The sequence below is a fragment of the Fistularia commersonii genome, chromosome 7, assembly GCF_037954325.1.
Source record: "Fistularia commersonii isolate RoL2024-O1a breed Wild chromosome 7, RoL_Fcom_v1.0, whole genome shotgun sequence".
In the NCBI taxonomy this organism is placed as follows: Eukaryota; Metazoa; Chordata; class Actinopteri; order Syngnathiformes; family Fistulariidae; genus Fistularia; species Fistularia commersonii.
Window position 1 is genome coordinate 531,456 of NC_141290.1, and position 13,686 is coordinate 545,141.

Here is a 13,686-nt window from a genome sequence, read left to right on the forward strand (position 1 = left end):
GGAATTCATCTTTTTCGCTGGCTTGGAAGTACCCAAAAATAACATGGGGAACAGCTTATTATGACATTCAAACCGGGACGTTTCTTTTCCCCCCAAATGACTTTGTGTTCAGATGAAACCCTGAGGAACCAGGGACCCGGGTCTGACCTTTGACCTGAAGTTCAAACTCAAAGCTGATTGGACCAACTGAGAGGTTCATTCAGAAAAAAAAAACACATGACAATAAATGTGTTTATTAAAATTTACACAATGATGATTTAGTTAAGATTGCATCTGGCACACACACAGACACACACTCTTGGTGGTCCATCATGTCCATCGATGATGACAATCCTGCCTGTGTTACTTGTGTTACTTGCTGTGTCTGTGGAGTCCAATCCTTGATCCAGACTGCTTCCGTGGCCTCCATGCTGACGCAGTTGGTCTCGCAGAGTATCTCCATGAGGGGGAAACAGGTGCTTTAGTGTGGAGGTTGAGGTGTTTGTTCTGAAAGAGCCAATGTCTGAGCCGCCCAAAAGAAGATGATGCTTGCTTGATCCGGTTTTGAATCTCCCTTTCTACGCTGCAATCGCTGGAGAGGAAGCTGCCGAGGTATTTAAAAGCTGCTGTAAATGCAGGGGGGCTGATCTGGTTAAAGAGGTTTCCATGGAGCCAGAAGTCCACCGTAATCCCACTGTCCTTCTTGATTTTTCCCGTGGCAGCAGTGTCACAGATAGCAGGAAGATATTAAAAAAGCATAAACACACACAACACACTAGCATGATTCTCTGATTGATCATTCCGTTTCTATGGCGACAGGCCATCAAGTAAATCATCTGGAGTAGGCAGGCGTGCCCAGCTCCGGCCCCTGTCAGCTGGTGGCCTGTCGGAGGCGACGCAGCACCTCCTCTGGGGTCAGCGGCGACGCCACGCCGATAACCTTCTCTCTGGACCTGGAGCCCTGGAGGAGGAGGAGGAAGAAGGACAGGGTGTCAGAACCTCGCCGACTGACTCTGGAGGTCCAGGAGAACCCCGGCACACCTTTTCCAGGGAGATGTGACTCTTCTTGATGTCCAGAACTTCGGCAAGGTAGCGGATCAGCTCGGCGTTGGCCTCCCCGTCCATAGGGGGCGCCGCCACTGCCACGCCCACCGCGTCAGCGGACACATCTGCACAGAGAGCCAACACCACGTCACTGGCGGTCATGGTGAGACAGTTACATTCTTGATTATTAAGAACCTCAACGCAGGGGTGGGAGGGAGGCGGGGCTAAATCCGAACGGTGAATTTTATTTTTTTTTTAACATTTATTAGAACAGGTTCCTTAACAGAGTCATAAACATTCTTACAAAACCTCATAACAAGATACACATTATACAATATTCTTTATAGGTCACTTATTTCCTCAATAGCAAGTGAAAAATAAAATAAAACTAAAAAAAAAAAAAAAAAAAACTCAGTCAAATAGAGATAATATCTTCAACTCTCCAAATATTTTTTAATGGGTGCCCATTTGTCAAGATATAGGTCTGTCTGAAGTGGTAAGTTTGCTGTTCTGCGTTCCATGCAGTTTCCATCCTTCAGCCTCTGACGCCGCTGGTCCAGTAGGTTTGTGGGGTTTGAGCCAGTTTACTGGGATCATTTTATGTGCAATTAATAGAAGAACTCTAAGCTAAAACACCTGGTTTTTCCTTAGGTCGCTTGTTGATGCCGTACCCATAATAAATTGCTGTGGATCAATTGGTCTGTTTAATTTTAAAATCTCACTTATTTGTTTTTTTACCTCTTCCCAGAATTTCATCAGTTTAGGGCAGTCTCAAAAAATGTGGGAAAAGTCCCCCGTTATGCCACAGCCCCTCCGACACAGGGGAGAACACTTATTATCATAAGAAGCTATTATCAAGGGAGTTTAAAAATACCTTATTCTTAACTTCCAGCTGAACTCCCTCCATGTTGGGCTGCTTAAACATTGTGCCAGGGCAACCAAGAACTCTCCCATTCTCCATCAGCAATCACAGCATTAGATTCCAGTTCCCACTTAGCTTTCACATCCAGTGTGTCCACTGAAGTGTCCATACGTATCCTGCCATATATATCTGATGTTGTATTTTTAATGTTCATTTTGTTCTCAACTATCTCAATCCAATATTGTTCAAAATTAGTTGAAGCTTCTTTAATATTGTCCCATTCTTTGTGTGTCGTCAAATAATGTCGAATTTGAAAATATCTAAATAAATCCTTAGAGTCAATGTCGTATTTTGCCTGAAGTTGTGAAAAAGCCCTCAGAGTTCTTCCTTCCAATAACTGATTTATTGTGATTAAACCTTTCCCTGCCCATCTAATGAAACCAGAACGGTGAATTTTAAATTTTCACAATCGATCCGCAGACAACCTTCTGAACCCGGGCAGGAAAACACAGAGAACCACTCCCAGGGACCCCAACCCTGCGTTGAGAACCAGAACCACATATGACAGTGATTCCAGAGACGGACGTTCTCTGTGTGTCAGTGTGACCTGTGATGCCGCTGTGTTTGGAGCCGGGCTTCACGTGCACGGAGATGGAGACGCCGCCGTTCTTGTCTCGAGTCACCGGACCAGACGCTCCCGCTCCTGCTTCCACCCCTCTTCCTCCTCCTCCTCCTCCAGACGGCTGACCTTTCACCTGGAAACAAGTGGGATAGCCGAAGGTCAGGCGATGCAACTCTCCTGATCAATATTCTATCATCCGTGTGTTGGTGTCGATCCGGCAGATCACTGAAGGGAAGGAGAAATGGGGAAGGGGGTCGAGATGGGAGCGAAGAATGAATGAGGACTGGATGATGAAAGAAGGAAAGGGAGGGAGAAAAGAGGGAGGAAAGACAGCAAGTAGCAAAGCAGGAGAGGAGAAGCCAAGGGGTACGATGAATCAAAAAGGAAAAGATGGACGCAGGGATGAAAGAATGGGAGAGGAATAGGAAGGGAAGGAAGAAAGGAGGGACTCAGGGAAAGGATGCAGAGAAGAAGGTTGCAGATGTTGAAGGGACATGATGATACGATGATTGAACAGGCCAGGAAAACAAAATCTGGATATCTAATCAGTGACAACTGAGTAAAACACAACTGTCCAATTCTTCAAATAGTTGATATTTAAAGGCGTGTTGTGCCCTAAACGTAATGTGGAGACACGCTAGATAAACTACACAGGAAGGAAGCTCCAGTTTCGGAGCTGCACATGAACGCAACTTCCCAAGTAAGAAACCAATTCCAATCAGAATAAATAAATACTGAGCGATATAAGAAAATAATAGATGACAATATTTAAACTCTAAATAATTAAAGTAAAGGCTCACGGCTTTCTTGGGCATCTGGGTGTTTTGGGAGAGCCGCCTGAACCGGTGAATCCCGGCCGGAGGAGGTGGTCCGGTCCCGGACGGGGTAGCAAACCGGCGCCCCGGAACGGTGTCACAAAGACGGATAAACGTCACAGCTCCCGCCGGCCGGAAACACCCCAGCGGACCGGAAACACTCCCGTCGGCCTTTAAAAACTCCCGCGGACGTCTCAAGACGCCGGTTGTTACTAAACTAAGTGTTCTCGGAAACATGTATTCCGTTAGCTCATACCTAGCGGGTGCTAGCTAGCAGCGGGGACCGAACGCGCGAGCGATGTAAACACAGCCACTTCCGTTTTTCAAAATACTAACTTCCGGTTATCGATCCGCCTGAACTAAGAATAAGAATAAGAATAAGAATAAGAATAAGAATAAGAATAAGAATAAGAATAAGAATAAGAATAAGAATAAGAATAAGAATAAGAATAAGAATAACTTTAGTTATACCGAAGGGAATTGTTGTGCCAGAGTTTCAAGTAAAACATAACAATAATAGATAATAGTAGGAAGGAGGGAGAATAAGAAATACGAATAAAATATAAGTGTCAAAGTTAAGGCTATGAAGTGTTTTAAGGTCTTAAAAAGTACAAAGATTTGAATATTCCCTTCGACTGAAGGAAGAGGAATTAAACACTAATCACTAACTAATCACTGTGATTGATTCCATTCCTTGTCAATACAGGGTTTAAGGCTGCAGGATAATTCAGGGGGACGCATCATCACCTGGCTTCATTTCAATGTATTTCCTTATTTATTGTTAAAATTAGTAAAACCCAGAAATGGAACAACGAAAGGCAAATGCTGCTTTTTTTCCAGTCTATGGTTAGAGGAAAACAGAAAAGACTTTAAGATCAAAATACGTTTTTACACAAACAATAGAATAGTAAGAAAATGCTTTTGTAGGTAGAGTTCAAAAACTAAAATGTAACTGTAATAAACAAGCTGTCCAAAATTATCACTCAACAATAAATGCTATACAACATTTAAAACATTTTTTCAGGTACAATGTGTGTTTAGTATCCAGTTTACAAATCTGTACAAAAATAAAACACAATTTCTCCCATTTAGTGCATTACCAATTGGTAAAAATTGAATGAATAAAGTGTAAACAACTAAATAACTCCCAGTAGACCTTTCTGGTTACATATTTTTATTCAATAACATTATGCTTGCCTTATTCGCTTTTAATGCCTGTGACTTATGAACCAATCACATGCTTGTCAAGATGAGCTGACAAACACTTTCTTTCATTTCACTTTGATATCTATTATTAAATTGCAAACTCCCAACCTCTAAAAGTACCTCAACTACAGTGAGCTCCTCTGAAGTACTTTGTATGAAGTTTTTCCGGCGTTTTATAAAATGAAGTACTCTCTCTCCGTAAGCTACTTTGTGCTGTTAGCGCCCCTCGGTTGTTTTGGAGTACTGTACTATATATCTACGAGGCTATTAGCTAAGCGTAGCTTAGCTTGAAGTAATTAACACATTGTCGGTTTTACCTACTTCACTTTGTGTTTTATACAATCACACTCTAAGTATCCTCACTCAGCTGTCCAGCAGAGAGAAGGTCCTTGAAGGTGAGGATGGAGGCTGACGTTGGGATGAGCTCAAAGATCTGGCGGCGCCATCAAAGGCCGTAAGGATTATTGTTCTCATTAAAGGCTCGTTAATGAGCCCGCTCCCTTTGATGTATCTGCTCTTCAAAGGCTCCGGGACATCAAAGGCCGGCAGAGAGTTGGATCTAAACTTTCTGCAAAACTTCATCCTCCGTTCAGACCATGGCGGGAAACCGGCCACGGGTTCGAGGACCAGGATAAGACCTGTCATGGCCTCCAGGAGGACCCAAGGACCCGACACCGTCCAGAACCGGCTAGAAACCAGGACCAGTTTCAGTTTAACATCCTTAATTTGCTCAATTTATTGGTTTAATATACTTTCAATTTAACGTTCGGAATTTTCCCACTGTTTTCTACATGCAGCTTTCATGACAAAGAGCGTTGGCAGCAAGTTAGGCTATGCAGTGTGTGTGTGTGTGTGTGTGTACGTTTGTGTGTCTCTGTCCATTAATAAAAAATAAATAAAATAATAATAATAAAAATAATAAGTAATAAATAATAATAAATTATAAAAAGTAATAATTTAAAAAAAAAAACCCTCATTAACCCAAGCTTACTGTTCTGTATATTTCCTGTGCATCGTGTATTTGCAAGTGTATTTGCAGTCCCTATGTCCTCTATTGTAAGTCGCTTTGGATAAAAGTGTCTGCCAAATGCAATGTAATGTAATGTAATGTAATGTAATAAACAAATGTCTTGGTTTTACATTTCAGAGAAATGTAAAACACAGAGTTCTTCCACATTTTGGGGAAACAAATCAACATACACAGCAAATGAATCCCCACTCCTGGCAGACGTACCTAATAAACTGCATGGCTGCTCTGCCACCATGAGTGTGTATATGTGTGTGTGTGAGAATATAAGCCAGTGAAAGCACTTTGAAGCCGCAAGGTGCTGAAAGGGGAGCGTGCTTGGAAGGTCAGACAAAGACAACCAGATAGCAGGAAGTTGTGTTGGATATCTGCAGAGTTGGGCCTCCCTGGAGGCTCCTGTAATTACCTCAGTAATTACTGACCATAATTTCATTTCCAGTCACTTCTAACACAGTTAGGAACCAGCTGTTCACACTGATCCGGTGACGTTAGAGAGAGGAGGCCCCGGGAGATGTACAGAGAAGAATGACAAACCAGAGCAGGGACCAAACACAATAAATATTTTGAAAAAGTGTCTCTTATTTAATGGGAAGCTACCAGAAACATAGCAGAGAATCACCTCTCATTCTACTCCAGTATATCTGTCAATGTTTTGGGATGTTTTTAGTCACTTTTTCTCTTCCAAGTGATTGCTCTGGGAAAAAAAAGTTCTATGAATATCTGTTTATTATTGTTTCTTTTCTTTTGTTGGGACTGAACCTGGACCATCTCCAACGGGTGGTGGTTTGGAGTGTGAAGGACAAACTAAGAGCTATCCTTAACAATGCCGCCCCCCCAGTGCACCACCAGCTGTGGCCGATGTGCAGCTCCTTCGGCCGACGGTTCATCAGAACCGACGGTTCAGACGCTCCTTTGTGTCCACGGACATCACACTGTACGACAACACACAATTCTCAGCGTCCTGAGTGCATCTGTGCTGCTTCCACAACCTCACTACCTCACCCATCCACATGTCACACTCTAACTCTGCTGTCTTTCTTATCCTTGTTGGTCGCTGCCCGCAAGCATCCTGCCTATTTTTGTATTGCTGTTGTCACTCTATTTATATTGTCATTTAGTTCTGGTTGTGTATTTTTCACCCTTACTGCTCCTCGATGTCGTCCATTCTTATCCCTGATGTTGCTGCTGTCTGTCTTCCGTGGACGTCTTGCTATCTTCCGTCTCTCTATTTATATTCATATTTATTTTCCTTTTTTATTCTTTGACATTATAACTGTTACGCTGCTGTGACAAAGGAATTTCCCCTGTAGGGATCAATAAAGTTTGTCATTTCTTATTATGCTTTTCCGGTTTTCTTAATTTGAATGACTATCACATTCAAATATGGGACATGAGACCAAAGTTCCGAGGAGACTGAGCCTCTGGAGGTCAGAGGTCGTGGACCTGGCAGGCCCAGTGGTTTACACACACACACATGAACACACTGGATCTATGGGTTTGGGTGGGATGTCCTCACTGGTTGTCATGGCAATGGATCAAGAGTCTGCCTGCATGTTTACCATTGCGGGCTTTCAGGCTCCTCAAGCATCGGGAGGCTTTGATACGCGTTCCTCTGAGGGTCGGACGTTAATACCTTCATCCTCCTTCTGCTAGATGGTCACACACACCGGCGGCGGAGTGTGTATGTGTGTGCCAGGGAGGAAGTGCATCTCAGGGTTTCTCAGGGCTTCTCAGGGGCTATTATGGTGCGGATATTGGACGATGCCGGCGACGGACACCCGGCAGCTCATTTGGGGGGAATTGTGACGGCGGGAAGAGCTGAAGCTGCGAGTCACTCCATCTAGACACCGTCTGGGGTTCTTGGTCGCAGGTGGAGCCGAAGGACGGCCGCCGCCACCGCCAGATAGACATTTTCTCCACCATCACCTTTGAGAGGCCGATGCATTTGTCCCAAAAAATGCAGGGGAACTGCCTTTTTCTCTTTAAATGGTTAATCTGACATAGAATAACTCAAAATCCTCATTTTCAGATGTCAAGGTAATTTGCAACCATTTTTTTTTTAAAGAACGTTCTCCAATTCTTCAAGAAATGTCCACAAGAAATAATTCAAGATATACATCAGATTTTAACAGCTTTTTTTTATTTTCTTCTGTGATTTGCGATTAAAACGTGTTTTCGCTTCAGTTATGAATTCATTTGTGTGTGAGCGCTGGGTTGTTTTCTATAAGCTTGTTCATTTTAAAGTAAATACCGACAACTTCCACATATTAAACTGATTTTAATCTGTGTTTGCAGTTCATCAATAGATAAAATTTTTAAATGATTTTAAATGATTTAAATGATCGCATGACGTCACTGTGTCACCAGTTCATTGTAAAATCAATTGAAGCCGATGTATTTCTATATTTAAAAACAGGAGTGTATTTTTGGATCAGTCAATTTTGAACGGCTTTTTAAAACAAATCGAAAAGGCGACTTATTCTTGAATTTCCAAACTTCCAAGAAAGCAGAATCCACAATCTGACCCAATCAGATCACGAGGAGGCGTCGACGTCACCGATGGGCGCGGCCACGGCCAATCCATTAATAGCTGCCGGTGCCGGGAGCGCGCGCCCAGACGCGCACCTTTCCGGCGGAAGTTCCCAAGCGCACGCGGCTTCCTGGCAACATGTGGGCGCGAGCCGTGCTGTGCGCGGCGCTGCTGAGCGCGTGCTCGCCGGCGGGAACTACGGAGGCCGAGCGGGACGTGCGGGACGTGCGGGACAGCAGGATGGCGCGGTCCAATTTAGAAATACGAGTGCGTTCAATTCTTCATCAACTCTGGAGTTTACGCTCTTTTTTAAGCAGTTTCACACTTTTGCATGCTTATCGATAACTTTTAAGTGTTTCTCTTTGATTACATCACATTTGACAAAAAGTGAGCAATTTTGTCTGAAATATAAGGCAGATGTTTGAATGATAGCAATTACTCATATTTTAGTATGGCCCAGTGTGTTGTTTTTTTAAATAAAGCCATCTTTCCAAGTGTCCCAGAGTGGCAGGTCATGTTGTGAGTGCTGTGCATGTGCTGCAGCTGGGAGCGCTGCAGGAGGTGCTGGAGAAGCTGCAGACCAAGAAGATCAATCCCTGGGAGAAGAAGTACGGACAGGTGCCCTCGGTGAGTCTCGGGACTGAAAACCACCAAGAAATGTTCTGGATTTCAGAGGGAAAGGCAGTTTGTTGACAGGAGCGGAAAGACGTTAGTTTTAGAAAAAAAGGAATTTAAAATTGCATTGTTTTCTGTTAAATTTCGAGTGTAATTGATTCAATCCTTTACAGATACTATTCAGTGAGTGGGGATGTATTGATTTTCCAAATTTTGATTTAATCCTTGATTTGAATCCCTCCCGAGTAATTAATGGAAATTCAAGTTCTGTCCAATTTGTTGACTTGCTTTAAGTTCCTAAACATGCTGGATGAATTGAGCATGTGACCAGAAATAAATCTTTGTAAGGTAAAGCAGCAAGGTAACAGCCTGTAACAGAAAATGCCTGGTGTGTGTGTGTGTGTGTGTGTTCAGTGCGACCTGGGCGAACACTGCGCCATCAGGAAAGGCTCGCGGATCGGGAAGATGTGCGACTGCCCGCGAGGAGCTTTCTGCCACTTCTTCCTGCTCAAGTGTCTCTGAGCTGCCCGACCACGGGTGTAAATAAGCTTTTGTCCTGTAGTTTCGACTCAGGAAATAAACACTTCATGAAGCTTCACCTGTTTGTGTTTTCCCGTCTTTTCATAAGCGGTGCGATAGCTGTCTGTCCAGAAGGGGGGGACGGAGCGCCGACTCCAACGGCTCAATGGATTGATTGTTTAGATTTTCACTTACTTTCAAAAGGTTTGACTTTTAAAATGTCGGGATTTAACATCCTGCAGATTTTACTGACTAAATTTTTAGTGTTGATCCAAATTTTAACCCAGTAAAAGTGAAACATTTAACTTCGGTGTAAATACATTTCAGAATAAATGTGAAATCCTTCGAGAAGTCGTCCGCGCGGTCCTGAAGGAGGGTTAGTACCATCACCGCCAGCCGTGACTCCGGACAGACAGAATGAGACGTGCAGAGTTTGGGTTTTTGTGTCCCAGCAGGGTTTTATTAGAAGATACTTTACAGACTTTAGACTCCTCGGGGCTGCTTGAAGTTCATGCCGACGGTCGGCTGCGTCACCTGCAGGTTGGACAGGCTGCCGAAATCCTGAGGAGGAAACAAGAAAGGTTAGGAACCGACGCCATTTCCGAAAGGTCTGTCCGAGAGCACCAGGGTCCGACAGGAAGCGGCTGCGCTGCGGACACGGGAAAGGCTCTCTGCTTTGCTCTTCCTGTACTATCAATGACGTGGCGACAAACACACCATCGTCACTTTCGATACAGGCTGGGTGGACGACCTCGTGCAGAGGTCAAGACCTTTAGGTGACATTGCTTAGTTTGGGTGATCCGTTGGTCGGAATAAAAACTCCATGGGCTCCAAATATGTCAGACCTTAAGAATATTCCCGCTCAGGAGCCTGAAGATTCTCTCCCTTAAAACCGATTTATTTCCAACAATATGATTAATAAATTGTCCACAGCAGAAAACAGCTTTTGGACAACAAACAGACTGGACGCTGTCAGTCAGCTTGGTTTGTGTGTATGTCAATCTTTGTAGCTACAATTAACAGTTAAGACAATTCATATTTCATATCATTTCGTATTCTTCCTCCTTTCTACTATTATCTATTACTGTTATGTTTTTTACTTGAAACTCTGGCACAACAATTTCCTTCGGGATTAATAAAGTTGTTCTCATCTCATTTTTCATGTGCACGGCTGTCGCACTCACCAGCAGCTTCAGCATCTCCTTGGTGTCTGGATCAACTTCAATCAGCTCCTGGTCCAGAGCAGAGACCTGGAGACGCGCAGAAAACACACGTCAGAGGCAATCAGATCCGGCCGGTCGATGAGCTTGTAGTTCAGCTCAGTTCTGGGTTCATCTACAAGAACTGCAAAGTGACACCTCCTACACACACCTGACACCCGCAGAGACGAGTGGGACAAAACATCCTCTGACTGATGCAGCTGATTACTGATTGTTAAACTACATTATTTAATCTTTGGTGAACCAAAAACCTCGTTGAGAATTATTCTGTGTAACTACTACAACTATAAATAACTCCATCATGGCAGTAAAAACCATCAGACTCAGCAACAGTTTCCATGGTAACCCACACCAATCCCTTCATTAATTCAAACCGATGATCGCTCCACATTTTAAAACAGCTCTGTTCCAAACAGCGAGCCTCTCCGTCACCAGGACAGGATGCAGAGGGACGCCTCAGAAAACACCACAACCCTTATTCCACCCTTCAAAGCAGCAGCAGCAGCGACTGAAAGCAGTCACACCACCAGAGAAATCCAGAGGCTTTCCACACCAAGACCCTTCTGAGACCCCAGGATGGAGAGGGAAGGCATTTCAAAACAAAGCAACCAGGACAGTGATCCACACACACACACGCACACACACACACACGTGCGCTCAGGGAAGCAGCCCCAGACTCCAGAACAGGTTCCCTATGATCCTGGAAAACGTTTTCCAGGGCATCTCTAAAGAAAACAAACTACATTCGGACCCTAGTCAGGTGACATCTGACTTACAGTACAACAGTACAAATAAGGTGTTTTAATAGAAATACTTGATTTAAAGGTGGATTACTGAAGGAAATAGGTCTTAGAGTTATTATGCAGGGGAAAATTGACTGAATTTTTTTCATATTAAGAATGTTCCTAACACAGTTTGATGACCTCCAAGGGAGAACATGATATTTTGAAGGCCTATCATCACAACTGTAACCTTAGAAGTTCATGTCCAGTGGAAGGAGGTGCAGCTGGTGTGTGTGTGTGTGTGTGTTGATCTAACACTCCAGAGGAAAGTGACAGGAGAAACGTCACCACGACAGTGAGAGTAGAAAGCGGTGAGTAGGAGCTGACCTCTGGCACGTAGTTGTCCCTCCTTTCTCGCTCCTCCTCCTGCAGCTTGATGGAGATGCCTCTGACTGGACCCCTCTGGATCCGTTTCATCAGGTGTGTCACATACCTACGAGGTCCGAAGCAAGAGTTAATCGGTTGGACTTGATTGGTCGACGTTTCGTATTCAGTGGCTCTGAACATGCCGGGTGTCTGCGAGCGCCAGGGTCTGACAGGAAGCGTCTGTCCAGCAGACACGGGAAAGGCTCTCAGGTTGATCTTCCTGCATTATCAATGACCTGGCGACAAGACACGCCATGACCACTTTCGATACAGGAGGGGGAAGAGGGGGATGAAACCCACTCACCCGGCAATCTTGTTCCGTAGCTTTTTGCTGGGGATGATGGCGATCTCCTCGCACACCCTCTTGTTTGTGTGGAAGTCGTTACCCAGCCGGGTGTAGTACTTCTCGATGATGACCCTGGCGGCCTTCTTCACTGTCTTGGTCCTGACTCGTCCCTGGAGGTAAAAGACATTGAGGTCATGGCTTACACACACAAAGCATGTTGCATTCAGGATATCTGGGAAGGAGGCTTTCAAGGGATAAAATGCATCAATCGATTACTTTAAAATCATATGATATCATACCAAATGTTGGTAAAATAATTGGTGGTGACAGTGACATAAACGTCCCTGCAGAAACACGGCTATCTAAATGCATTGATCCGAATCATATATTTGAAATGTTAACAATTTGATGACCAGGATGACCTTCTCTGTCTAGCGGGGAGATCATGGAGTTGAGGAAAGCTTGTGCTTCTGGAGCAGATCCTTGGAGGAGCTCGTCCGCCTGCTACCGATGCATGCTAGCGGCTAACATGGGAAGGCACCGGAGCCGAAAACCGATGAATAAGAACAACACGAACCGGAAAACTCAAATTTTAGCGTTCAGAGAGAAGCGTCGTTCTACTCCTGCTGTTCAGTGACGGAAACAAAGCTAATACAGAACGGCGTTGATACAGTTTCAATGAAGCCGCTCGGCTGCATTTACATGTAGCGCCGCTCGGCTGCCTCCATTAGCGGCGTCTCGACTGCGGATCGGCGGATTTAAGACCCGCATCCGCCGCCATCGGCCGTCAATATCGCCGCTAACAGCTTCTACACACGCTCCGGTAAACGAGCTAGGAAATACCGACGAGGTTTGACCGCTAGAAGCAAAGGATTGTCGCGGATAGCATAGCTGGACATGTTAAATTCACCCACCATGTTGGATCGGCCTGATAGAAGAGGACGAGCTGTCTTCCGGTGGAAGTATAAATCCAACGAGGCAAACGGGAGGAAGACAGCTGCTGCGAGCGCGCCCCCTGGCGGTGGGAGGACAGAACTACAACAACAACACATCCACATAACACACAAACGAAAAGCACAAGGTCTATATTTTTAGACTATTGCTCTACAATTAATATGTACGTTGTTTATATATTTTTTTTATTTAATCGAATGTACATTTTCCAAGTGTTGCGAAAGACTTGACTATGGAAACAATACATCAGCATCATGTCACCATGGAAATAAAGAGTCTCATGACTCATGATTGATTACAATTGGCTCCCAAAGTTCATCTGATGAACTTGATGCGTAATTTGGCTTGTTTTTTCCTATAACGCTCAGAGGTCAATATCAGTTTAACTGGCCACAACAGCTTGGCCTTTAAGATGTACTAAAAGATGTATAAATTGTATACATTGCACACTATGAATTTAGTGTGCAATGTTTTCAACCAGTGTTAAGTATAATAATAAGAATACGAACAACTTTATTTATCCCGAGGGAAATTGTTGTGCCAGAGTTTCAAGTAAAACATAACAATAATAAATAATAGTAGGAAGGAGGGAGAATAAGAAATACAAATAAAATATAAGGTGTCAAAGTTAATTGGAACTTATTTGGAAGTTATTTGGAACTGTTTTCATGACACGTTCATGAAAAGATGTAAAATGATGAAAATGTGTGATTTCCCCAAAATGGAATTATAACAGCAGTGAAAACACAAGAACAACAAATTGTTTTCTTGTGAATCTTTCAAAATGAAAATGTTCCTTCCCTCTCCAAATCTCATCTAGGTAACTGGACTCGACTTCTTGTTCACCTCTCATCTGAGA

General features: G+C 43.9%; 3 protein-coding genes and 2 non-coding genes across 5 annotated transcripts; 1 reads left to right on the forward strand and 4 right to left on the reverse strand.

The window, feature by feature from the left end:
• Positions 1-217: 217 nt before the first annotated feature.
• On the reverse strand, positions 218-3,620 carry c7h15orf40 (chromosome 7 C15orf40 homolog). The gene is made up of 4 exons (XM_086148748.1): positions 3,308-3,620; positions 2,493-2,640; positions 1,021-1,148; positions 218-940 (listed from the first exon to the last, which is right to left on the reverse strand). Exons 1-4 carry the CDS (start codon positions 3,557-3,559, stop codon positions 851-853), a joined length of 618 nt encoding a protein of 205 aa, XP_086004874.1. The 5' UTR covers positions 3,560-3,620; the 3' UTR covers positions 218-850.
• Positions 3,621-8,200: 4,580 nt separating this feature from the next.
• cart2 (cocaine- and amphetamine-regulated transcript 2) lies at positions 8,201-9,288 on the forward strand. Its single transcript, XM_086149027.1, has 3 exons — positions 8,201-8,352; positions 8,629-8,712; positions 9,115-9,288. The coding sequence occupies exons 1-3, from the start codon at positions 8,224-8,226 to the stop codon at positions 9,220-9,222; spliced, it is 321 nt and encodes a 106-aa protein (XP_086005153.1). The 5' UTR covers positions 8,201-8,223; the 3' UTR covers positions 9,223-9,288.
• A 363-nt stretch (positions 9,289-9,651) lies between these two features.
• Positions 9,652-12,869, reverse strand: LOC147232284 (small ribosomal subunit protein eS17). The gene is made up of 5 exons (XM_086149026.1): positions 12,788-12,869; positions 11,892-12,043; positions 11,549-11,654; positions 10,404-10,469; positions 9,652-9,780 (listed from the first exon to the last, which is right to left on the reverse strand). The coding sequence occupies exons 1-5, from the start codon at positions 12,788-12,790 to the stop codon at positions 9,703-9,705; spliced, it is 405 nt and encodes a 134-aa protein (XP_086005152.1). The 5' UTR covers positions 12,791-12,869; the 3' UTR covers positions 9,652-9,702.
• LOC147232285 (small nucleolar RNA SNORA71) lies at positions 9,831-9,958 on the reverse strand. Its single transcript, XR_015106426.1, has one exon. It is a non-coding gene; the product is annotated as a small nucleolar RNA SNORA71 (small nucleolar RNA).
• On the reverse strand, positions 11,735-11,862 carry LOC147232286 (small nucleolar RNA SNORA71). Its single transcript, XR_015106425.1, has one exon. It is a non-coding gene; the product is annotated as a small nucleolar RNA SNORA71 (small nucleolar RNA).
• Positions 12,870-13,686: the final 817 nt, after the last annotated feature.